The sequence below is a fragment of the Sorex fumeus genome, unplaced genomic scaffold (genome assembly GCF_029834395.1).
Source record: "Sorex fumeus unplaced genomic scaffold, SorFum_2.1 ptg000024l, whole genome shotgun sequence".
Classification (NCBI taxonomy): Eukaryota; Metazoa; Chordata; class Mammalia; order Eulipotyphla; family Soricidae; genus Sorex; species Sorex fumeus.
The window spans coordinates 56,126,799-56,153,188 of NW_026606081.1; the positions used below are offsets into that span (position 1 = coordinate 56,126,799).

The following is a 26,390-nucleotide window of genomic DNA, read 5'->3' on the forward strand; positions in this document are numbered from 1 at the left end:
AGCGACGTGGAGACACACAGGTTGTCTCTGTTTTGCTCATAGTTTAAACATGGTCTGAAAGTCGCAGACATCACACCCTGTTTTCCCGCAGTATTTCAGCATGCATTTCCTAGGAACTGGAACATGCCTGTCCTAACCCCAGGATCACGGACAAAACGGGAGATATAACACTGATGGAATTCTCTCAGATCCTCCAGCATCTGGGATTCACTCCTTCCTCCCTTCCTTCCGGGCACCTTTCCCTCATCAGAGCCATCGGTGGCTCTCTCATCTCTTAGTCCCAGACTGCTTTTTGGCTTTGCCCCCAGCTTCAGGGTTTGCACATTTGGGAGAGTCGAGGCCAGGCTGTCAGGCTGTGGCAGGCAGGTCTGGGTGTCTCTTGGCGCTTGTCTTGCAATTGCAGGGGGCTCCATGCACAGGCGGTGCCCCTTGGTCTAGCGCAGGATCATCTCTGCTGGTAGTTGGGAGTTGTTGAGTGCGCCCCCTTGGGCTGGGCTCGTGGCATCGATCTCTGGCTTTTCCCCTTTCTCGCACTGTATGTGGTTCACAGGTACCTTGCACATTTTGGGTTTTGAAATGGGATGTCCAGGTTCTGCGCCGAGTCTGCCTGTGACTCCTGCTAGGGGGAAATGGCACCTGGTGACAGAGAGATCCCTGGGAGTGGCCAGTGCCAGTGGTTTGAGCAGGGAGGGCTTATCCCTCGGGGTACACTGGGTCGCTGACCAGAATAACTCTCAAGGAAGCTAGGACAGCCACCAGATTCAGTCCGGACCATAGCAGCACTCACTGAACATTTGTTGAGCATGAATGAAAGAACATTTAGATCGGAATACTGAATTCTCAGAAAGATTTGCCCCTTTGTCTGTGTTTTGGTGCTGGGGCAGAGTCCAAGGCCTCATCATGCAAGCATGAGCTGTCCCTCCGAGCTGCTTCCCTGGAGTCACATTTGCTTCTCTCTAGCGCCCCAGAGATGGGGGTGGGGGTGGGGGACTTTCTTCAAGCTGCTCCTTCAGTTCCCAAGTTTCCTGCTGAATTTCCTTTGTGTGGGTCCTGAAACTTAGTGACGCTGCCTTTGTGATTGAAGTGTTGCCAGTAGGAAATGCATGCAGTGACACCATTATTATGTGCAGTGACTTTCTTTATGATCCTAGGGAAATTCATACAGCACCCCTAGGAGAGTGACTGAAGGTTTTATTCTAGAGCTGTACTGAGTCATGCAGTTACTCAGTCACTTAGCAAATTGAAAAGGCGTGCTGGGGGGGGGGGGGAGGCATGCTAGGAGGAGTGCCTGTGTCTCTGGGGTCCTGAGCCTGGTGGGTTTATGGTCTAGTCACAGCCAACCACATGACTGCAAATAGTTTTTTACCTAACATAGTGCTTGCAGAACCCTTCTGCCTGTCAAGATAAAGCTGTTGGTTTTTCCCAGAGGGGTCAGGGATGTGGGACACTGTCAGGGGTGGAGAAGGCCAGGCCTGTGATGCCGTTGGTATTTATAAAACAGTACAATGGGCCTCTCCCCACTCAGCCTAGCAACCCCACAGCTGTCATTAGCAACGGTAAACAAATCCTCCCCCTGAATGACAGCTGGGAAGGAAGTGAGACCTTTAAACCTGGGCGGAGGAGGACGCTGGAGGGGATAAGTGGGCCGAGGAGAGGACCCTTCTTGCCTCTTCTCAAGATTCAGGTTCATTCTGAAGAGATCTGGCCAGACCAGGTCCAAAACTCTCCCAGGGACAAGGGACATAGGTGTCAAATATCAGATCAAGATCCAGATTTATCACACACTTCTAGTGTCAGAAAAAGTTACTTCCTCTCTCGTCCCCTGACTGGGCTTATCTGGAGAAAAGGTGGGGATGAAGCATTGAAGTGAGGGTCTCTTGGTCAGCTCTGCCTGAGGAGATGTTTTTTTCTTGCTCCTTGAGTACTAGAAAAAATGTTTTGCATTGTTTTTTTAGCCGTGGAAGGCCAGTCCTCTAGGAGAGAAAAAGCAGAGCTCCAGAGAGGTTGGGGAGGGGCCTGCTTGTTTTGTGGGCTTATGCTCTCCTTGGCCAGGGGGACAAACCTGAGGAGAACAGGGTGGGGCGGGGTTGGCCCTTGGGTGGTGTGGGCAGAAGTGCATGGGGCCTGAGAGATAGTACAGTGGGTAGGGTAAGGTGTTTGCTCTGCACACGACCGACCTGGGTTCCATCCTGACATTCTATAAGGTCTCCCAAGCCCCGCCAGGAGTAATTCCCTGAGTGCAGTGCACACCACTGGGTGTGCCCTACCCCCCCACCCCCCACCCCACCCAAAGGGGGAAAAAAAAAGATTCCAAGTACAGTGAAGTTGCGCTTGTGTGCTCGAAGCCGACAAGGGCATTTGAAGATGACGATCTTCAGTCCCTGTTTGGGAGGACCTTCTAGGGAAGGCTTAAGCCAATCATGGACCACAGACATTCTAAGACCAATTTACTCAGAGTCCCTTTAAAGGGGGAGGGGGGGAATGTCCAGATGTGACTGTGACTTCGCTCTGTGTATCTGGGAGAGTCACCCCCAGTTATTGGTCAGCTGCTTCTCTTATCCTTGATCTGTCCTTAGGGATGGGTGTCCTGCAAATCCTGGCCAGGGGCAGGAGGACAGACTGTGAGCAGTCACTTGCTGCCCCTGTGATGTACTACGCGGGCGCTCGTGTGTGTGTGTGTGTGTGTATGTTTGTGGGTGTGTGTATGTGTGTACTTTTAGACACATCTTGAATGGCAACACCCTTTGCTGGCTTTCCAAGTGTCGGGGCATCAACTCTCTGTGACGATGGTTCTCAGGCACGGACGGCTGCAGCCTAATGCTAATGCTGAGACTTTGTCTGTGATAGTTTGCTAACTAAAATCACCATAGGAACATCTTGAAAGGGAGAAAACTTGGGGAGCATTTCCCAGGTACACACATTGCCCTTCCAGATCACATCCGCCCTAGGAACAGGAAGACACGGTTAGTGAGATGAGATTCTGCCCCGATGCACGTGCCAAGGTTTCATGAGGGACAATTACCATGACCTGCCATATGTTTGGGATGAGACCCACAGTTATTAGATTTTCAAGGGGAAGAGTCATTCTAATTAGAAACCAAATTTCCAGAACCCCTCAAGATCTGGTTTTTCATGCCCTTCCTTTCTCTGTTTTCTTAAGTGTTGGGTGTTTTGCATGGAAGGGTTTTGGGAGGACTGAAGACTGTCCCAACCCTAGAGAATGCCAAAAGAAAACTGACTGTCACTGTTAGGATGGGGATGTTCCTTGCGAGGATGTGCTGTTCTCTGAGGAGGGCACTGCTCTTGGTTGAGAACGCCCTTTGGCAAGGTGCTGGCTTCTCCAGAAACCCTGACTTAATGGTCACAGAGCATAAGTCAGGTTTGGTTAATAATTCCACTTGACTGTCAGGGAACTGCCGAGTTCAAGGTAGAGCTTGTCCATGGCCACACAGCTATGTTGGGCCTTGGATTCTTCAGATTCTCTGAATCCAGTAAGGATGGTCAGAAGATCATAGTTACTGGATTTGCAGTGAGGTTTTTGGGAAGTGGAATTTCCTGTGACCTCTTTGTAGTTGCTTCTGCCTTCTGGGAAGCCGTAGGCTTCAGGCAGCAGGTGGATGCCCCTGAGTGTGTGTCTAATGAGACCCCAGGCAGGGAACAGCAGAAATCTGAAGGAACACGATCAGTGAGATTCTTTTAATTTCCATTTCCACCGTGTGTGTGTGTGTGGGAGAGAGAGAGAGAGAGAGAGAGAGAGAGAGAGAGAGAGAGAGAGAGAGAGAGAGAGAGAAATGTATGTGTGCCTGCGCCTGCATGCATGTGTATGTGTGCTTGTTTCTTCACATTAGGTTTGTGTATCCTTCAGATAACTAACCTGAGGTGGGACTCGTATTCTGTTCCTTTATTGACAGTTATTGTAGCACCATGAAGCCAAGAGTCGGAAATAACCCAGGTGCCTGTCAAAGGAAGAGAGAATAAAGACGTTACAACCTCAGGGCCAAGCAGTAGGACAGCAGGGAGACTGCCTGCCTTGTGTGTGGCTGACCTGGGGTTCAATCCCCTACACCCCATATGGTCCTGTGAGCCTATCAGGAGTGATTCCTGAGCGCAGAGCCAGGAGCAAGCCGATCTCTGAGCACCACTGTGTTGTGGCCCAAAAACAAACAAAAAATCCAGCTAAAAAATAAAAATGAATTCTACTGTTAGCAACCCCATGGGTGGACTAAGAGCGTATCATGCTCAGTGACATACGTCAAGAAGAGAAAGACAGGGGCTGTAGCAATAGCACGGCGGGTAGGGCGTTTGCCTTGCACACGGCCAACCAGGGTTCGATTCCCAGCATCCCATATGGTCCCCTGAGCACCGCCAGGGGTAATTCCTGAGTGCAGAGCCAGGAGTAACCCCTGTGCATAGCCAGGTGTGACCCAAAAAGCAAAGAGAGAGAGAGAGAGAGAGAGACGCTGTGATTTCACTCATATGTGGAAGACAAGCAACATGTAAACAGCCCATAGGAACAAAATAGTGGTTACTGGATGGGATAAGTGGCGAGTGGGTAAGGGGCCAGTTGGAGGGCAAAGGATGGAAACTGGACTTATCACTGGCGCACATGTGGGGTACGAAGAGATGTTGATCAGAAACTGCATCTGAAGCTTGCATGATGCCAGAAAGCCTGTTGCTTCGATAAAGAAAAAGTGACTGAGACAGTCATCAAATGATGAAGGGCCGCAAAACTTAAATTTGGTGTCGTCGACGTTTCCAGTCGTCTCAGGGTGGAAAGGAGGACTTACTTGGTAAGAGCAGTACTAGATCATTCTGGAAGAGGTTTTTGTAGCAGGAGCGGCAATGACCGGGCTGTGCTTGTCATTTGGCTGTCACGTTGCATTTTGTGTTTGCAGAGACAGCTTTATCAGTGTTCTGATCTCCTAAACGAATTACCTGCTCCTGCCGTAACAATGCGCGTAGGCACAGCTGGTAGCCGGGCAGGCGGCCCACCTCCGTCAGATCTGAGGACAGGGTGTAAATAACGCCATTTTGTCACGAGCGCCAGAAGAAATAAGGAAGTCAAGTGTTCCTTAATGTAGCTGGTTCTACAGAGTAGGAACTTCAATTTCCTTCTGATGGACTTTCAAATCAGTCTCTGGGAGCGCCTCTCAAGACACTTGGTTTGCATTCACAGACAGCAGTGTCTTGCTTTTCTTTGGCTCTTTCAGAGCAGACGGAGCTGTGTTGTCAGAGATGTTTCTGGCCCAGGAGGGGAGGCATTTCCAGTGACATGCTTGCCCGCATTCTCGTAGCCATGTGCTTTTACACCTGGCTGTGTTGGAAGCATCTTGCTTCCTTGAAGGCTAAGCCATAGTGCTCTGCCCCTTCTCTCTCTTTTTTAATTTAATTTAATTTAATTTTTTTATTTTTGGGTCACACCCGGCAATGCACAGGGGTTACTCCTGGCTCATGCACTCAGGAGTTACCCCTGGTGGTGCTCGGGGGACCATATGGGATGCTGGGAATTGAACCCGGGTCGGCTGCGTGCAAGGCAAACGCCCTACCCGCTGTGCTATTGCTCTAGCCGCAGCCCCTTCCCTTCTTGGTTGCATTTGTGAAGTCAGGCCAGGTGGGTGCTGCAGGAGGCCAGGGGCTCCCCTGTCAGCTCACGGAATCCGAGTGTGGTGCGTGACTGAGGGGAGGAAGTGCAGTCTCTGAAGTAGGGCAGGGGTGCGGAGGACAGAGCGGTGCTGCCCCGTGGGAGAGTCCAGGAGCTGGTCTGTCCTTCATGCTGTCACTAGCTGCAGCTGCTCTGGGTCTGCTCCAGTGCGGCACCGTCTAAAGGGTGCTTCTGTGCTACGTGCTCAGTGGCTGTGCAGGGAGAGGGTATTCCTTTCACCGACCCCCATCCCGGTGGCCGGAACGCCTACAGATATAAGGGAGAGCAACCAGTGATCAGGAGAGACCCTGGAAACGGACCAGTGGGGTCACGTCTGGTAAATGTGGTTGAGCCGCAGAGAACCACAGACACATCCGCTGAGGACTTGGGTGCGAGGAACAGGAGAAAGCATGAGGAATAGGGAGTGGAAACAGGAAGAGGCATGGCCCTAGGAACCTGGGACAGGCTGCCATCCCTGCCCTCTGGAGAGAGGCAGCAGCATCGGGAGGCATCCCTCCCGATGGGATGCAGGAACCTTGGAACCAGCTCCCAGACCTTTTGGCCTGTCACGGGGTGTTGGTGCCAAAGCTTTCAGCCCAGAGTGGATAGATGGGGGAGGGGGGACATTCAGGGATAGACACATTTCTCAGGTGTCATGTCAGTAAGGGGCAGCTCTGGGAGAGCCTGGGGCAGTACTACAGAGGACATGTGGGCAGTGACACGGGCTAGGGCCAGGTGCTCTTATCCCCAACTCTGAGCACATGCGCACTGCCCTGCCTCTGTAGCACGCGTGCTGGTGTGTGCTACATCTGCCTACCATTTCTGGGCACCTTCCAGGCAGGTCATGGCCACCCGTGCCTTGCCCCCGTGTAGCCCCTGTCATGGCTGGGGGCAGAGCTGGGAAGTGGGGGAGCAGGGATTTGCAGTCTCACCTCCCCAGGCAGAGCGCTGGCAGCTTCTCAACAGGCATCCGCCTTCTCTGCCCTGGTAGCAAGCAGCCTGGTGCTTATATTACACCTTATTTAGAGGTGGTTTGTGTCACTGAACCCCACTTGCCAGCACCCCCGTTTTAGATACAAGATACAGATCCATGGGAACAGAGCCATAGTGCAGCAGGGAGGGTGCTTACCTTGTCTGCGGCTGACCTGGGTTCGATCCCAGCACCCCATAGGGTCCCTTGAGCACAGTGATCCTTGAGCACAACGGGGTGTGGCCACAAAACCAAAACCAAAACAAAATCAAGATGCAGATGCTGTCACTGTATCATTGTCATCTCGTTGTTCATTGATTTCCTCGAGCAGGCACCAGTAACGTCTCCATTCATTCTAGCCCTGCGATTTTAGCAAGTGCCACATTGGAGGCTCTTTCGGGGTTAGGGGAGTGAGACCCATCATTGTTACTGGGTTTTGGCATATCGAATACGCCACGGGGAGCTTGCCAGACTCTGTCGTGTGGGCAGGATACTTGTGGTACTCTGCCGGGTTCTCCGAGAGCGAGGACTAGACAATAAGCTTGAACTAGACAAGCTTCCGGGAGCTTGGTTTTATAGCCTCTGGATCTTGGCCATTGATGGGATTACATGGCGCCAGGAACAGTTGGTGGGTGTAACTGTCTACCTGCTGCAAGATGGGGGGTCTGGGTGGAGGAGGCCCAGTCTTGATCCGAGCACGCTTGGCGATCTCAGCTCCGGGTCCAGCACACCTGGGTTCCTCTGCCGGTTCCTTCATGCGTGAGGCTCTTAAGCCTGGCTGTGGCTGGGTTCCGGAGGTCTTCAGCTGCCGGGGCTCTGCTCGGGGCGGGGAGGGAAACTCAACCTGCCCCCATCCAAGGGGCCCCGGTGAAGGCAGCCAGGCATGGGGGCAGGAGACTCTGCCTGAGGGTGATCACTGTATCGCTGTAATCCCGCCCGTCGTTCCTCCATTTACTTGAGCAGGCGCGCATAACGTCTCAGCCCTGACATTTTACCAGCCTCTCTGAACTTGTCTTTCCCAAAGATCGGAGGCCCTTTCAGGGTCAGGGGAATGTGAACTCATAGCAGATGCTGTAAGAAACCCTTTACTCTGGGCTGGGGAGATTAAGACGCTTGCTTTGCATGGAACTGGCCTGGGTTTGATCTCCAGCACGGTATGATCCCCGGCACTGGGAGGAGCAGTCTCTGAATGGGGTGGGGGTGGGGCACAAAAGCCGGAGGGGTGGGGGGCGGGAACCCAAAAGAACAGTTAACTTGTGTGTGGTGTGACTTGGGCCAACCGCCAGCTGGATTGTTCTAGAACAGTGATTTAAAAAGCAATGTTATGGTGTCGAACCTACAGCTTCAGTCCACCTAGGAGCTTGTCAACATGAAATGTTTAAACTCCACCTCAGATCTACTGAGTCTTACTAAACCCTTTTCAAATAAGCCCTCCCGATGGGATGCAGGAACCTTGGAACCAGCTCCCAGGCCTTTTGGCCTGTCATGGGGGCTTGTTGCCAAAGCTTTCAGCCCAGAGTGGATAGATTGGGTGGGGGGCATTCAGGGATAGACACATTTCTCAGGTGTCATGTCAGTAAGGGGCAGCTCTGGGAGAGCCTGGGGCAGTACTACGGAGGACATGTGGGCAGTGACACGCACCGTTCCTGCACCAGATGTGGGCCTGTGGTCTCCCCTTCGGTCTTCGCCCTGGTGTGGGCCCCTGGGTAGCTGGAGGCTGGCCTCTGTCTCACCAGGGCTCCAGAGATGGCAGTGGGAAAGTAGCCCCGTCCAGTTTGGTGGGTAGGCTGAGAGCTGGCCTCCTTCCAGGATGCTCTCAAGCCCTTGAGGGTGGGGTGTTGTTCCAGGGAGGAGCTGTGGAAGGGTCTCCTCCAGAGCCAGGATGCTGGAAGCTGTTCTGTGGCTGGGGTGGGAGGACCAACCCAGAGACCTGGAGACAGCTCATTCCTGGTGACCTCTGAGGAAACTCGAGAGCTGGCAGCTGGATGCTGGAGCTGAGTCTCGCCTCGCCTGGGCTCCTGCATGGCCGTCTGCTCTCTGGGAAGCAGCCAGGGGCAGAGTGGAGGGCTTCTCCAGTTGCTGCCACTTCCTGAGGATCCTGTTCTTTCTGCCTGCACTCGAACCCTGCTCTGACCCTGTTGGTCAAGGATGTGTGTCTCTTTAAGAGTTGACCTAGTTATGATGACTGTAGAGAGTTGTGAAACATCCGTGAGAGGGAGGGGCTGGGTTTTATTTATTCATTTATTTTTCAAGCCACCAGCCAACACCCTGGCCCAATTTAGCTTTGCTGTTTAACAGGAATAGTCTGAGAGGCAGCGTGGAAACAAAACCCCCATACCCTGAGAATTCTTGGAGCAAACATTGACACAGAAAAACATACACACTTAGAAGTTTGAAAAAGTTTTTTTTTTTTTTTTAATGGGACAGTTCCCATTCAGGGGACCACACACGGAGTGATTTTTCAATGTAATAGTGTAATAGGTTCCTGTGCCTGCTGAAGCTTCAGGGATCTCTCTCCAGTGGGAGATGCCCCTCAGCCAGCCTGCGCTTAAGTCTTGGCTTCCTTTTCTTTCTTTGTAACTGTGTTTTGAGTGTTTGCTGTTTAGTTTCCTAGAGAATGGGACTATCTTGGCCAGTAAAACATCTTTCCTGAGCTTGGCTTTCCGACCCATTGCTGTCACTGTGTACCTTGGCCGATATGTGATTGCCATGCGGAATTGTGGGAAATTTCTTTATGAGAGGGGCCACACCTGGCGATGCTCAGGGTTACTCCTGGCTCTGTGCTCAGGGATCACTGCTGGTGGAGCTCAGGGACCATATGGGGTGCTAGGGATCAAACCTGGGTCAGCCATGTGCAAGGCAAGTGCCTTCCACGCTGTCCTACCTCTCCTGCCCACAGCACTGTATTCGTTTTCGGTGAATGATACATTTCCATTGCCCCCGTCTGTCTTGTCAGTACCCATTGCCTCACTCAGTTGCCCATTTTTACCCCGTGGTGAGGACTTGTGAGATTTGCTGAGTCCAGTGCTGTTCCCCAGCTTGGGTGGGCCTGCGTGCCATTCTGACCATGGCCTTGTGAGATAGAGTCCTCTCCCATGGCCCAGAGAATGCACTACGCCCCAGGTGACATCACTAAAAAGCTGTGACTCCACCCCGTTATTCCTACCCAAGACAACGTGTGCCTGAACACCCTTTCTCCAACGCTGCCGTCTTACCCGGCCTCAGAAAGTGGCGCTGTGCTGGACTCTTGCTAGTGGGACGCTGCTGCTGGGGTTGTTCTAGGTGTCTGCCTGCAGGAAGCCTCTATTCCCACCCCGCCCAGCTTCCCTCTGTTGTGTTTCCGTGGCCTGCCCTTGTCTTTCCCGTGGAAACAGCCCCCTCGGCCCTCTCTACTGTCTCCTGACCTGCTGTCAGTGATGGGATGATTGTGGCTGTTGTTTTAAAGAAAAAACCCTCCCTCGGAGCCTGTGCCAGCTTCAGTGGTATAAATAACTCCCTCAGTGGTTGATCTCAAGCATTTGGGACTCTGATGGCCCAGAGCTGGCAAGGGGTGTGTTCAGTAGACATCATTCTCACAGAACCTCTACCCGGGAGACACCGTGGATACAGCCCTCGAGAGCACAGATAGTAGAGAGATGTGGTGAAAAACAATTAAAGACAGATGAGTTTAGAGTGCCTATTACATTTGTTAACATAATTTATTTAATTGTAAGCCTCTATCATTTAATTGTTAATAATAGCTGTGTTTAACAACTGGCTTGCAGAATTACTGAAAACATAATGATCAGTTCTCAGAGCCTGTCCAAGCCAGCTCCACTGTACCAGTGCAGTTCCCTTTGCTGCCATGGGCCCCGCATCAGGATCCTGTGGCCGAGGCCAGGAACAGGGCTGTAGTGGAAGAGCTTGACTTCCTGAGCTCCGCAGTGGATCTGTGGTGCTGGCTGGCCTGGGGACCCCAAGCACCTCAGTGCCTGAGCATTTTACCCTTGGTCTTGGCACCATCAAGAGTGGCCCCATCCTCTCCTCCCGCTTCCTGGGTAGTGTCTAGATGGGAATCCAGTCCTAATGTCTTGGTACCGAGGATCTCAGTGTTTGGTCTCTTCCACTCACATTGCTTTCCTGATCCTGCATCTTCCCTATGGCCAAGGCCTCATCCCTCCTCCCCACTCACACTGAAATTCTCCTGTTTCTTTCCTTCCTCCCCCCGCCCCCATTTATTTAATTTCCTTAACGAAGTTATTGTCCCCCTCATCCCCACCTGTAAAAGGAAGCTGTCATACAGAGCTAGTGTCCTGGGGCTGGAGGATCTTCAGGCCAGTGCTCTTCTTTTCTTTTCTTTCCTTTTTCTTTTTTCTTTCTTTTTTTGCTTTTTGGTTCACACGGTGCTCAGAGGTTACTCCTGGCTCTGCACTCAGGGATTACCCCTGGTGGTGCCCGGGGACCATATGGGATGCTGGGAATCAAACCCGGGTCAGCTACGTGCAAGGCGTATGCCCTTCCCTACTCTTCTATCCCTCTGGCCTCATCCTGGCCAGTTCTGGGTCTTTCTTGTGTGGGGAGGAAATCCTGGCTGAGGAGATAGAAGATGAGTTTTTTAGAATTCAGGTTAGATGCCTACAAGTCCACGGTTTATCTGTGCTCCAACAGATGAAATTTACTTGAACTTCCTGCTTTCAGGTGAAATGGTGGCTAGCACTCTGGGAAAGGGCCTTTTCCCTCTGTTCCACTGGCCTTTTTGCTCTGCTCTAGTCTGTCAAACTCGGGAGTCGTAGATATGTGACCGGCCTCCGTTTTCCAGAAAATGTTCCCAGGATAGGGCCTTCTATGCAGTTTAGAGCAGAATCCTGAACAGTTTTGCTGATGGGGGCACTGCGTGTCGCAGGGGTGCCCTGGAACATTCCAGGTCAGCAGTTCTGTCGACGCCAGCTTCCTTGTGGTGTGTTCTGACTCTACATGCTGCCGTAGGCAGGTTGGCGTGCCAACCATGTGTGGGCCACAGATGCCCAGGCTGACCGATTGGTTCTGCTAATGGGTTTGCCTCTTTGTATTCGGCTGTTAGTGAACCAGTCAGTGCCTGCTGCTCCGCTTTGCTGCCCTCCTAAGCAGTGACCACTGCGGGACGTGGTTCCCTCTGAGGCCTTCTGGTTAGAATGGAAGCAGAAATGTGAGTGATGACAATTCTGACCTGTTAAATGTTGAAGTGGCCTGGCTTTCTCTGAAGTGGTTTTTTTTTTTTTTTTTAAATCTTCATAGTCTACTGTTAAGATTTACATACTGAATCTTTGTGCTTTAAAATCATTCGTGTATGCTTACAACTGGGCGGAGCGATAGCACAGCGGGTAGGGCATTTGCCTTGCATGCGGCCGACCCGGGTTCAGTTCCTCTGTTCCTCTCGGAGAGCCCGGCAAGCTCCACTGAGAGTATCCCGCCCGCACGGCAGAGCCTGGGAAGCTACCCATGGCGTATTCGATATGCCAAAAATAGTAACAACAGCTCTCACAACGGAGACGTTACTGGTGCCCACGCGAGCAAATTGATAAACAACGAGAGGACAGTGCTACAGTGAAGTACAGTGCTGTGCTTACAATTATACACATTTTAATGCTTATAGCAAGAAATATGACTAGAACTGCATTTAAAATAGTTATTTTTACCATGGACCTCAGTTGAAGAGTCACTGCATCCAAACTGCTGGAAGGGCCAAAGCAATGGCTTGAGGGGGCTGGAGCGTGTGCTCTGCACACCAGAGCTCAGGTTGGAGCTCTGGCACTGCTGGGCGTGGCCCCCGAACACCTCCAGTGTGGCCCCCAAACAAAACAAACAAAAAGTGGCTAGATGAATATTTGCAAATGAGGGACAGAGATGTCATCCTTTAAAAAGTCATGAGCAAAGTTGCTGGCCCATGACTTTTGTCTGATTCCGAGGGTTCACCGGAGCGGGGAGTGGATGAAGAATAGACTCGAGTTAGCCAGGGACAGTGAGTCACCAGATGGCCGCCCTCCTAACAAATCCAGTGGCCTATGCCGAGATGTAGCATGTGCTGTGGTGAGTTCCCCGGTCAGCTGCCAGGACAGGCGTTCCGCTGATGGAGCAGGACCTAAGGAATCAGCCCGACTCATACTCTGCTCTGTCGTCCCCAGGCCGGCTGGGGGACGGCTGCACTTGGCAGTGTTTTGAAGATGTGCAACTTGGGGTGTGTCTTGGTACACAGCGTAACTGCTTTGTGTGCTGCCTCCATCTTCGCTCTCTTGTTTTGGGCTATACCTGGTGCTGTTTGGGGGTACTCCCGGTTTGATGCTTGGGGACCATGTGGTGCTGGGCATCAACCTGGAGTGTTCAGTGCCAGGTGCACATCTGGCCTTTGGAGGTATCTCTCTCTGGCTCCTCCCCACCCTCTCCTTTTTTTTTTCTTCAATTTTTCTCAGCCCTGGGACCTTTTCCTTTTTGAAAACCTGCTCACCAAATAAATACACCAGTTCCTGTTAGTTTGTCTAACTGGCTCCACTTAAGATGTTGGCCCAGAGAGCTCACAGGTCTTACTTGCTGGCCCTTCTGCGTTCCCCACGCTACATATTACTGGCACACACGTACTTTCTGAGTGTTTCTATTTGTCTAAGGCACTCTCTCCAGCTGCAGACCAGCACTGCTTAGGAACTAGTGACCCAAAGCGATAAGGATGGGACTTGCATGGCTGAGTCGGTCACCATCCAGCTCCACCCTCTAGAACCTTGGCTGAGGGGAACAAGAGACAGAACCAGGCCAGTTGAGGTGCCGTTCTTCATCAGCCAGACCCTGGTGGACCCACTCACACGTGCTTGTTATGCTTCCTTCCCCAGGGCGACTGTGTGGTGACGGTCGTACTCGCTGAAGAAGACAAATTGGATGACGATGTGGTCTTTTACTTGGTATTTTTGGGCTCCAGCCTCCACCACTGTTCAAGTACTCGGAAGGTCAGTGCTGACACGCTGGAGACCGTCGCTCCTGGTGAGTCTCAGTTCAGCCGAAACCTGGCTGGCCCTCAGCAGGTCTCGGGCACTTGGAGGCCGACTGGGTCTTGATTTGAAGTAAATGCGTACAAGATGGTGTCGGTTTATATATTGCTTCTTTCTCAGAAGCAAGAGCCTAGAAAGAAAGAAATATAGTAAAACAACGTAAATGGAAAACTAGAAATCAGGATCGGGAACCAGGTGGTCTTAGTGGGCTGCTGAGATTTGGGGGCAGCCTCGATGCCGACGTGTGACCTCGTGTCCTGGGGGGACAGGCGGCACACCCTTTTTCAGAAGCCCAGTTTTCTCAGAGGGACAATCGTTGTGTGGTGTAAGCCTGGCAGAACGTGGGAGACACTTCACGGTCGCTCAGTCGTCGCTTCTCCCCCAAAGATGCCGGTACTCTCTCGAGCTTGCTGGGGATGAGTTCTCCTGACAGACTTAGCTTCGGAGTTAACAACTGACAAGTTTTCATTAGTATACCGAAAAGGGGGACGTAGAGAAAACCCCTCAAATGAGTCGACAGGTGAAATGTTTCCTTTCAGAGGACTTTGTATGGAGAGATTCTCTCCTCTCCTCCCCCGAGTGTCGTTGACGTGGGTGTCAGTCTGTGAGGGGACAGCCCAGGTGGTTCCTGCATGAGGACCCATCCGAGTTCTCCTTGGCTTGGGGCTGCGACTGTGCCATGCGTCTGGCCTGCGGTTGTTACTGTGCCATGCATATGGCTTGGGGCCGTAACCGTGCCGAGAATCTGGCTGTATCACTGTGAGTTCCTTGCTGCCCTCACAGAGTTCAGACGTGTGTGGATGATAAAACTGTCTAACTCAGCTGTGTGGCTAGCTGAACTCGCCCCTTGCCTGCTCTCGGCTAGCTTTCCTGCCAGCCTTACAGAACCATAGATGGATCAGGGGTGTGGCTCGGGAGGAAAAGGTGGGCTTCTTTGTGGATCCTGCCCGTCAGGACCACTGGAGTTAGCGCCCATGACTCACCAAAAGAGAGAAAAAAGAAAGAGAGCACAAATGCCCCCCCTGCCCTTGTCCCCAGCTCAGAATTTTCTTGGCCACCTTCCCCGCTTGTCACACACAGCACACGCCCTTTCTCCCGTTTATCTGCCATCTGCCTGTTCCTGAGGGGCAGCGTCCTGAGGGCAAGGATTCTCGCCTGTTTTATTCCCCAAGGCCCTGACGCTGGCATTAGGACTCCTCAGTGCTCGGTGGAGTGGCCTTTCCACTGTCAGGATCATCCTGGAGCTCAGGGTGCTGCTGCTCCAGGAACGGCCTCTGCATGTGCAAGTGCGTGTTGCTCATACGTGGGCCGGCAGGCCTACGTGACACCCAGGCAGTGTCTACACCCAGATGCAGGCAGGTGCACACCCAGATGTGAGCACCTGTACACCTCCCCACCCCTTTCTTGGGAACAGTGCGAGAGGTGACTGGTTTCCTGAGCGGGCTTGGCCGTGCTCCTCCGTTCTCCTTTCATCCTTCCAGAGCCAGTCTGCTGTGGCTTCTGCTGTGGCTTCTGCTGTGGCTTCTGCTGTGGCTTCTGCTGTGGCTTCTGCTGTGGCTTCTGCGCCAGCCAGCTCTCCAGGAGCCTCCCATTTCCCACTTGCCGAGGGCCAGCCGGGCCCTTGCAGCAAGCGTGTGCTGGCTGGCTGCTTGGAGCCTGGCACTGGGTTGCACAGGCCCGGCCGATTGCCCTGGCTGCTGCGTTTCTACTCCCCGGTGGGGCCGCCCAGCAGTCCCCAAACTTCTGGCTGAACATGAGAAGAAAAAGAGCTCTGTGTCCTGTTGCTGTGCCTAATGCTCTTTCGCCCAGATGCGGTCGGTCCGTGGGTCCCTCCAGCTCCCAGCTCCCCGCCTTGTCCGTGTTTGTAACCTTTAGTTTTTACTCAAATCAGATGACTGAGTGACCTTCAGAAGTCAGCTACTTTTTGATGTTAGTTTGTAACCTTTTATTATTGGGGAGAAAAAAAATCCCCTCATTGTTTCTTTATTAACTTCTCTGACTTCAGACACTGAGGTAACAGTACCACTTTTCCTGGCCATTTCCTTACTTTTTCCTTTCTTTTCTGAAAAGCAGGCAGTGAATTGTATGTATGCCTTTAATTATTTCAGAGTGAGTTTTTCTCTTCTTCTTCTGCTGCTGCTTTTTTTTTTTTTTAATTTTTTGGGCCACACCCGGTGATGCTCAGGAGTTCCTCCTGGCTCTGCACTCAGGAATCATTCCTGGCAGTGCTCAGGGAACCATATGGGTTGCTGGGATCGAACCTGGGTTGGCCATGTGCAAGGCAAATACCTTACCCACTTATACCATCTCTCCAACCCCAGAATGTGTTTTTCTTGCTTTTTGGGGGGAAAGGCTATTGGCAGGCCTGAGTAACGGAGTGAGTGGTGGCCCCTGAGAGAGGGGAGGTCTGGCAGTTGGAAAATAAAGCCATCTTTGTGCTAATCAAGGTGAGACAAATTTTATAATAAAACACTACATCCTATAATGTGGCTGGTTTAAGAAGTGAATTGAAAACACGTGAACTGGAAATACTACCCTTCCCACCCCCATCCCCCAGGGGTGTGGGCACACCTGGCAGTGTTGGGAGCTATCCCTGGCTCAGTGCTCCAGGGACCATTCGGTGCTGGGATTTGAACTTGGATCACCTGCAGACTGAATGTGAGTATGGGCATATTTGCACTGGGCACCAGGGGGCAGCCTTTTGCGCAGAGGTGAATTGGGGGGAGTACGGGACGAGGAGGAAGGGAGCAGAGGTGTGGGGGTGCTCGCCTGCCCTTCCAGGGTTCCTTTCTGGGTGTCTGATGAAACACAGTCTCCATTGTTCCGCTCTCCAAGGAGGAGCCCGGATGGGACGTGTGCTGCTTTTAGCCGAATCGGAAATGAAGTCATTCTTGGGTCATGCTTCAGCCCGAGTGTTGATCTGTGGCAGTATTTTGTCTCCATGGGGACGCTGCTTCATGCGGTGATAAGGGGCTGTGAAGAGACTCCCAGTGCTCCCCTCTGACCTGCCTGCTTGGGACAGGTTGGCGGGGGAGGTTTTCGCGGGGACCATTAGCAGCTGCAGTTTTTTCCCTCACTTCTGTTTATTCTGGACGCTTCCCCTCCTGCCACCCGCCTTCCCACCCATCCCCCTCACTTCCTTGGTGTCAGCAGAAGCTTAGAGCTCTGCTGGCTGTGTGGCAACGGCTCCTTGTGAGAATCAGGGGTGTGCTTTCCTTGGGTGACCCCAGTGGGAAGCTAAGTAGTGATCAGCGCTCCAACTGAGATGCCTGTTTCGTGCCAGCAGCCTCGTGTACTTACTGCCAGCTCTAGCTTCTCCCTTTTTTAATCAACCTGTTAGGCTGGATGGTCTCAATCTGGGCACAGAGAGGTGGCTGGCGTCAGGGTTGAGTGGCTCCCTTTGGGTAAAGAGCCCATCTGCGAGGGCGATGGGACTCCAGGCTTGGAGCTGACTCTCGCCACTGACCGCAGCGTCCCTCAGGACTCGCCTACTCGGAATGGGCCCCTTGACTTTGCTTCTGTCGCCTGCATGCTGGGCCTGTCCGTGGATCGCCTCGAGAGGCGTCACCGACCCTGGAGCTCTGCTGCGGGCCATGTTTCTTAGTCATGGCCTTCTTGCTCCGTCAGTCTGCAGAAGGTGCTTGGGACCTTTTCCAGAACTTCCCTTTCAAAGAGGGCTTGTGTTTTATTTTCCTTCCTGGTTGCCAGGAAACTGAGAGGAAGGAACACCACCACCAGCTGCACCTCGCTGCAGAGCTTGCAGCTGTGTCTGTGGAAAAACGAGTGGACAGTGCTGTGGTGCTGTTGGCCGTGGCCTCTTGGGCTCGCATGCGCTGTGGTCTCCAGAGCAGCCTGAGCACGGAGTGCGTGGGGAGAGGTGCTGGCAGCGAGGTCCCCCGCCTCCGTGCAGTCCCCCTGCTCTGTCCTGGGTTCACGCCAGTTAGCCTCTGAAGGCTGTCCATCCCCACCCCCAGCCCCCAGGATGCTTCCTCTGAAAGGCGCCGAATCACTTGTGCCTCATGGGTGCTGGTGCCCAGTTGGTGGGGACAGTGATTTCCTCTTTCGAAGCCTGTGTGCCCCCGTCCAGGTGTTAGGGAAGAGCTTCGAAGAAACATTTCTGGGCCAGGGAGGTGGCTTGGTGATAGAGCAGGCGCCCTGCGTGTTCCCTGGCACCGCAGCAGAAAGGAAAGAAGGAAGCCAGCCTTCTGACAGCAAAACGCCCAGATCACTTGACCTGTGTCCGCTGACTAGGCCAGCTGCCCCTTGAAGGAAGCTGAGATTTTTCTCGTTTCACTTCACGTGCTGAGCGTGTGAATGCAGCACGCCTCGAGCTGAAGCATATTCTGTTTTGCTGGGACTGGGCAGCCCCCTGGTGCCAGCGCTGCCCTGAGGGACCTGCCCCAGGGACTCTGGCAGTTCCTCCTCCTCCTCCTCTGCAGCCTGAGGGCTTGAGCACCTCATCCACTTGTGGGTGTGAAGGAAACTGCTGGTGACAGTGACACACCTTTCTGTCCTCGAGTGCTCCAGCTTGAGGGAGGGGAAGCGGCTGAGGAGGTGATGGGGCCCAGGGAGACTGAGAAAACCACTTTACTTACTACTCCGGCCACATAATCCCATCGTCCTTGGGGCTGGAGAGACTACAGGGGTCAGGGGCCTCTCTTGCAGGTGCCTCTGCACCCTGCTTCCTCTTTCAGAGCCTGCGGGCCAGAAGCCGAGCTCTGCACTGCCTGCAGCTGCCTGACCTTGCCCATGGGATACAGAGTCGGATTGGGCATCTCTGCCTGGTGCCTGTGCCCACATGTGCCACAGGCTCCATGGGGAGCCAGCCCAGAGGTGCCCAGCTGAGGCGTGAGCCCCAGCCCAGCCCCACTCTTCTCATCAGAATGCGCTTCCGTGTCAGGCAGGTGGTGGTGGGCGCAGGTGGGGAAGCCAGGAAGATCAGTGCCTGTTTCTGAGACTTGAAGACGGAACGCTAAAAGTTCAGGAGGAGGATCAGCTGCCCACCACAGCCTTCTCTTGGAGGTGCTTTGGTACACCTTCCTGACAGACCAGGAACACCTGGGGTGTGGCAGCGGGCGGGCAGCTCTAGCCTGGACACTGCCGGCTGACTGCGGTCCCCGCCCTGGCTGCCACTGCAGCGTCCATTGTACTAGAAGGGACGTGCTCGAGAGCACAGGCGCTTCTAGTCCTTGTGTTTCTAATAAAGAAAATAAGAGCAGTTGTTTGGTTCTGTAGCACTGTCCTCCCGTTGTTCATCGATTTGCTCGAGCGGGCCCAGTAACATCTTCATCGAGAGACTTGTTACTGTATTTGGCATATTGAATATTTTACGGTAGCTTTGCTGTGTGGGCGAGATACTCTCGGTAGCTTGCTGGGCTCTCCGAGAGGGGCAGAGGAATTGAACCCGGCTCAGCTGGGCCGGCCGTGCACAAGGCTGGAGCGACAGCACAGCGGTAGGGAGTTTGCCTTGCAGGCAGCCAGCCAGCCTGGCCGAGCCGGGTTCGATTCCTCCACCCCTCTCGGAGAGCCCAGCAAGTTACCGAGAGTATCTCGCCCGCACGGCAGAGCCTGGCAAGCTCCCCGTGACGTATTCAATATGCCAAACACAGTAACAACAAGTCTCAAAAAAAAAAAAATGGAGACATTACTTGACCTGCTCGAGCAAATCGATGAACAACGGGAGGACAGTGTTTGTTTGTTTGTTTGTTTGTTTGGTTGGTTCATCCTGCACCTCTGTGGGGACGTGTGGGAGATCAGCCCTTCTGCACCAGCTCCGCCTCAGCATTCGGGCTCAGGCCGCTGCAGGCTCTCCAGGCCTCCCAACCCTTGGCTTGCTCTTCAGGCTGCTCAGTTACACAGCTCTGCCTGGCTGCTGTTTAGGGAGGGAGCTGACATTTGAAGTAAAAGTAAAAAAGCGCTGGGTTTTGAGAGGAGGGTCCCTTTGTGGGAGGGGGCGTGCAGCTGCCCCTCGGGTTTGAGGATGCTAATACACCTGTTTTGGGTTTCTCCAGGCCACAACTGCTGTGAGACAGTGAAGGTGCTGCTCTGTGCCTCCAGGGAGGGCCACCCTGTGCTGGTGGTTACTGAAGGGGACTTCCAGTTCATCCAGGATGAGGCGTATGACGCGGCCCAGTTCCTGGCCACCAGCGCCGGGAATCAGCAGGCTCTGAACTTTACACGCTTCCTTGACCGCTCAGGACCTCTGACCGGGGACGTGGACTCCTTGGACCGGAAGGTGGCCCTGGCCTTCCGACACCTGAAGCTGCCTGCCGAGTGGAACGTGTTGGGGCCCGACCAGACTCTGCATGGTAAGACCGTGTGTGGCTTGGAAAGACTTGAGTGTCTCCTGCATCGTCTCTGGGACCTGCTATCCCCCAGCCTTCACCCCGCAAACTCAGATGGTCTTGCCGCTGCTGGAGCTTCTGGTCTTGGGGGCCTCTCTTTGGGGAGCCTTGACCAAGCTGTTGGTGGCATTCTTTCAGTGAGATGTTGGGGAGAGAGTGCTGCGTGGTTGCTTTCTGCTGTCTAGGATCAATTCAGAACCAGGTTCTCAGTGTGGAGAGGGACTTTCCCTGGAAAGGGACCAGACTGCTCGGTGACTGGGGAGGGGTGGCACATGGGCCCTGGATAAGACCTCCACAGCACACCAGGACCATGTCTCCCCTACCCCCATGCTGTGTGCTCTTGCCTGATGCCTGGTGCAGTGAGTGACATTTCCATGGATTAGTTAGCTGATCTGGAAACAGTGCATTGCAGGGGCGGGAAGCATTTCTAGTTGCCAAAGGGCCTAGGCCTGGGGGTAGGCATGCCGTGAGAAGTTGCTCTGTGGACATTTGCATGATTCTGTCTCGGGAGCAGTTAGAAGACTTTGTCCCTGCCTGCCATCACAGCACGGTACTTCCGAGTTACTTTCGTGCCACATCAAAGCAGTTACATCATGTTAGTTTTGTTCTTTGAGTGGTAGAACGCATCACGGGGCTTGTTGGAGCAGCTGGTATCTGAAATCTGTTTAATTGATTTTTGTTTTGGGGGGCCTCCCCAAGCTGTGCTTAGCAGCTGCAGGAGCTTCTCCTGGCATTTCTGGTCCAACCTGACGTGTGATTCCATGTGAGAGCCCAGTGGTGTGAAAAATTCGAGTTGTCCTGGTGGTACATGGGGGCCTCCCAGGCCACGGGAGTCCAGGGATCGAACGTGGGCCAACTGCACGCAAGACTTACGCCCATGCCATCTCATCCTAGGACCAGGAATGTGACTTGAAACATCCCTCCTGTGCTGCGGTTGAGGTAGTCATTTAAGGGTCTCAGAGAGCTGGTATTTCAAGGGCAGAGTCACTTCAGGTGAGAGGTGCTTGCGGCTGTAGAGAGGCATGTGGCGGGAACAGATTGTTCCCGGCAGGCGCTTTGTTGGGGGTGTAGAGGAAGGTGTGAAGTGTGCTGTTGCCTGGGATATGGTGCAGGTAAGTGGAGCCTAGTTTCATGCAGAACGTCCCACTGTTGGCAGCCAGCCTGTTGCCAGGTGCTCGGGCCTTCAGAGGGGAGGTTCAGGACCGTCCCTCACTCTTAGGTGGCTCCATGTGGGCCAGAGTCTGCCTTTCCGTATACAGTTGTGAAATGAAAGTTCTCGTTCTGTTCTTGCTGCATTGCAGGAGTGTGTGTGAAGTAACTCATCGCTTTCTCTGTTTCATCTTGCCGGAACTGGGAAGGATGGATCCAGATGCATTCTGGCTTGCAGATCGTTCACTGCTCATGTCCTGTTTGTTTGTTTTGTTTTGGGGCCATACCCAGTGGTGGTGGGGCAGCCTCTGGCTCTCTGAGCTGGGCAGTTGTCCCTGGTGGTGCTTCGGGGAACACGGAGTTCTGGGCTTTGACCCACATGCCTCTTCTCTTCCGGCCCTGCACATAGAGCCTGGCCGTCATGTAGCCTTGAGAGACCAAGGACTGGTGAGTCCAGCTGAGAACCGGTGGCCTGTCCCATAACTGGCCGCCAGGAGGATGCACAGGCCCTCACGCTGGCCAGGTGCTAGTCCTTGGGAGGCTGAGCTGCCCACGGACCACTGCACCCTGCCCGCACTCCTGCATGGCCACAGCTCTGCACACAGGAGGCAGCAGCCGGGCAGGTGCTGCCAGCACCACAGATCTCTGTGGCCGTCCCTGTGCTGGGACAGGGCTCTGGGAGGGGCGTGGGAGCAGAGGCCATCAGCAGAGGAACCAGCAAACCAGGCAGCAGTCTGAAGCGGATAGAGCAGTGCCCCCAGCAGGTGGGGGATGACTCTGAGTGCTTGACTTCAGGGAACCTAAGGGAAAATGGGACGATCGTTTCAGTTTGCCTTTTCAGAGCTCTGAGAAATCAGGCCTGTTATGGAAGGGAAGGCAGGAGAGAGAGGGGTAGAATACACATGTCCAGCGGGGTTTAGCCAGAGAATCAGAAGCCGGGGCTGAAAGACAGGCCTCCAGGGCATCTTCCAGCCCGATGAGCCCAAATGCTGGCACTTGTGAGCAGGATAGCAGTCTTGGGTCAGCTTATCCAGGTAGGGGCTCAGCCATGGGCTGGATACCCTGGAGGGCCGTCCTGAGCAGGACGCAGTCTGGGGCACAGCAAACACTGGCCTCTCTCCAGGGAGAGCTCGGCCCTGCTCTGAAGCCCTGCCACTGATTCAGTTAGGCCGACCCAGATTAGCCAGCATAATCTTCCTTATTAGATCAACTGATCAGGGGCTTTAATTACATCGGCGAAAGAGCCATCACAGTGCAGGCAGAGATGGAATGGGAGTTGGCTGCAATGAGGCAGGGACATTCAGAATCTCCAGAGTAATTGAATTGACTGTGAGCTCAGAGACCCGATTGACCTCATAGGAAATGCAGTTAGTGATCTGAGTAACAAAGCCTGAATACAGAGGGGAAAAGACACAGGATAATGAGAGAGGAAAATGCAGATAGGGGAACAGAGATGAATTCTCAATTGTGAGTGCTTTGGAGTGTAAACTGAGATGAAAGTAGTGAAAGGAGCCAGGGACTGTGTTGGTTGAAAGCCGTGTGCTGTGGATTCTAGGCACTCGGTACGCTTTTTTGCTTCACCCTCTGTTTCTTGGCCTCCTCTGCCACGAGCCCAGGGGACATGGTGAAGACATGATGAGTATATGCACAGAGTGAACGGGGGACCAGCCAGCTCCAACTGGTGTGCTCAGAGCGCAGACTCCTCTGAGCAGTGCAGGAAGCCACTCTGACCTGCAGAGTGGCTCTGTGTTGTGTATGTGTGTGTGTGTGTGTGTGTACATGCATGTGGATTTGTGCAAGGTTCTAGAACAGGCAGAACTAATTTATGGTGAGACAGTGGTGTTTAGCTCGAGGCCTGGGGAGGGTTCTGATTGGGAAGGGGCAGGAGAAGACATTCTCAGATGTGGACCATTTCTGCCTGGATAGAAGTCTGGGTTGTAGGGGACAGGCGTGAGTCAGATTGTTCCATGGTATTCTGTACCATCTGTACTTCCCAGGCTGTAACTGACTGAACTCATTGCTCTGGGTTGAACTCCACCCACCGCTGCACCCGCCGCAGTGTTGGGGATGAAGTGAGCCCGGCAGCTTCAGCTTCCCCAGAGATGCGTCAGTATGGTGATGGATGTGTTGAGGGAAGGGTAATTGCAGAGATACGTGATAAGGAGACGTAGGGAGACATTAATGATTGGTTCGGGGCTATGAGTATTTGCCGTAGAATCCTTTTGGCTTTCGTGTACACTCGGAAGAGTTGATAATAGCATGTTGGAGGGAAATGTGGGAGAAGTTGCTTCTTAAACCCAAACAGGAGCTTGCTTGCATGATTGCTTGTTTGGCTGAGTGATGGAAAGGTGGGGGCTGTAGACTCACAGAAGCTTCGGAGCTGCATTTTGTGGGGGGTGGATGAGGGCCAGGGACTCCCCAGAGTTCTGGGGGAAGGAGGACCCAGACCCCTTAGTTTATACAGACCCAGACCCCTTAGTTTCCTGCTTTACGCTCTGCACATCCTCACAGCTCGGACTTGGCTGTAGGACAGGGCTCCGGGAGAGCAGCTTTGGTGCTTGCTGCTGCCCTCCGAGGCACAGAGTGGGGTGGCGTGGGTGCTCACACCGATCTGCATGCAGCTTGGCCAGGCCCAGGAGCTTTGATGGAACTCGACTCTTCACGCTGATCCGGCTTAGAGCAGATGAGGGATCAGAGAGGGCGCCGTGGCGAGTCAGGTTTACAGGGGCCAGCCTGGGCCCTTCCATGACCAAATGCGCAGGGACTCGGAGCTGTTCTGCTGGGGCAGAGAATCCGCAGCTTGTGAGCGCTGCACCGCTGCGCACGAGGCCTGGCTTGCTCTGAGCGCCCAAGTGAGACAGACACAGGTGTCAGGTTTTAAGGCGCTGCCTTGCTGCCAGGAGGTGCCCTGCAGAGAGAGTAAGTGGAAGCTGGGGCTCCTCCATGGAGAACGGCCCCCAAGGAGAGACCCTGAGAAGGAAGTGCCGAGCCTAGGGAACAGGCTGTGGGACTGTGAGGCTGGCTCCCTGGCTCTGTGCCCGCGGCAGCTCTTCCCACACAGGGTCACGCAGGGTGGCTGAGGCGGGCAGTGCCAGGAACCTGCCCGTCACAGTTCTGCTCCCGCAGCCTGGGGAAGGTCAGCACACACCTGCCTGCACGCCCCACTGGAGAATGTCCGAGCCGAGCCTGCTTTGTTCTACACACCGCTCTTCCTCATTCCACCACCTTGCAGTGGCTTGCGGCCCCAAGAGACTGTCGCTTCAAGGAAAATGAGTTTGAGCACGTGTTTCCTTTGCGGCGTGGCGCGCCTCTTATCTTAGACTTAGGCTTTCTTCTTAGGCCTGGAGACGCACTTCTTTCTTTCATTAAGTACAGAAGCCTGGGAGTGCCAACAGTTTGATTTGCCCGTAAGATGGGGCAATGAAAAGACCTGTGTGCTCAATGGGCAGCAGCAGGTTTCAGTGTTCAGCTGCCAGTCCCCGCCTGGGCATGAGTTTGTTTGTGGTTTTTTGGGTTTTTTTCGCTTTTTGGGTCACACCCGGCAATGCACAGGGGTCACTCCTGGCTCTGCACTCAGGAATTACCCCTAGCGGTGCTCAGGGGACCATATGGGATGCTGGGAATCGAACCCTGGTCGGCCGCGTGCAAGGCAGATGCCCTCCCCGCTGTGCTCTCGCTCCAGCCCCTTGTTTGTGGCTTGATTGCACCCTTTGTGTGTCAGCCCTTCCCCCTGTGTCCCCAGAGAGTGCCCTGCCTTCAGCCCTCTTGTTCTGAGTAGAGGGCCTCTGCGTGGGGTCCCTTGCTCATCTCCTGTATGGACTGGTGGGATGATGGCATTAAGCCGGAGATAGGCGTAGCCTGCTTTACTGTGCGGGCCCAGCTCCCTGCAAACAGCTGGCCGAGCTCGGCTGACCCACCCTGCAGCTTCACTTCTGGGCCCTACAGCCCGGGGTGGGGGTGGGGATGGTGTAGGTCCTTGCCCGGCTTTTGTGTCACTGCTCTCCTCACCCTTTGCCCTTCTCCCTTTTCTGCAGATGGTGCCCCCCGGGAAACACTCATGCATTTTGCTGTGCGGCTGGGACTGCTGAGGTTGACGTGGCTCCTCTTGCAGAAGCCTGGTGGCCGAGGAGCCCTCAGTGTCCACAACCGGGAAGGAGCGACGCCTGGGAGCCTGGCCTTGGAGCGAGGGTACCACCAGCTGCACCAGCTCCTCACCCAGTAAGCTGCCTTCTCCCTGCCGCCCGGCCCCACCCAAGCTTGGCATAGCTCCGCCCCTTGGCCGCTCGGTGTGAGTTTGCCAGGAATTCAAACCTCTGCTCTCTCGGCCTGGCCCACTCCTGCCCAGGGCTTCTCTCTTGAAGTTCTCCCTGTTCTGCCTCCCAGCCTTCTCTGCTTCTTGCCTCTTCAGTTGTGCCGGAAACTCAGTAAGTCTTGTCTGTGGGGGTAGCGTTCCGTGACCGGTGTCCAGCTTATCTCGGTGTTGGATAGAGGAAACAGATCATTCTCCTCCACCGCTGCCCTGAGAAAAGCTTAAAATCGTTAATTGGAAGTGAATAATGTTGTAATTTCCTGCAGACACTGCACTGAGTATTTGAAGGTAATGTCCATCGAATGAACTCGAGAACGGCAGGTTCTCCAAAGAGGCAGCACTGCGGGCAGGGGCCGGGGGAAATCCTGCCCGTGTGTTTGGCTTCAGGTGTTCACTTCTGACAAGGAAGCTTGTTGGTCAAAACATTTAAGAATGTTATCCTTGAATGAATAGAGGAATAAGGTATTATAATAGTAAAGGTGTTTTTTTTTTTTTTTTGGCAGATTCAGAAAAATGTAGACATTTCAAATGTTGCTTCTCTCATTTGGTATATTGCTTATTCTTCTGTCGTGTGATACTCTCTTCTGCCACACAGTGTGAGCATGAGTAAACCCCACTGGCTTTGTTTTCTTTCTGGATTGAAGGGTCCCTTGTAAGTTAAGTCATGAGAATTGGGTGTTCCCAAATTCTCCTGTAATTTGCTCATGCTCGACTTCATTGAGTCGCACTGTACTCTCTTTTGGGGTTTGTGTCGGGGGTTGGGGGATCAGTGTGGAAGCCAGCAGGAGAGCTCAGAAAGTGACACTGTGCACTGTTACATAAACTGGGTTTTGTTTTGCTTCACTTGCTGAGCTGATCATTCTCTCTGTTAAGTCAGACAGGAAGTCCTTTGCAGGAGGCTCTCTGAGGATAGTTGCAGGTACCAGGCACTGAGGCAGCAGGGTCATCTTTGGGTCCCTGAGCTCTCCTGGGACGGGGTCTAGAG

The 26,390-nt window shown here is 53.7% G+C and overlaps 1 protein-coding gene across 1 annotated transcript in view; it reads left to right on the forward strand.

Moving 5' to 3' along the window:
• LOC130023326 (A-kinase anchor protein 13-like) overlaps positions 1-25,324 on the forward strand; it is an 87,925-nt gene extending 62,601 nt beyond the window's left edge. The window contains exons 3-5 of the mRNA XM_056113805.1: positions 13,448-13,595; positions 19,615-19,911; positions 25,131-25,324. Of these exons, the coding sequence (XP_055969780.1) occupies positions 13,448-13,595; positions 19,615-19,911; positions 25,131-25,318 (633 nt within the window). The 3' untranslated portion in view covers positions 25,319-25,324. The remainder of the gene's footprint in view (positions 1-13,447; positions 13,596-19,614; positions 19,912-25,130) is intronic.
• Positions 25,325-26,390: the final 1,066 nt, after the last annotated feature.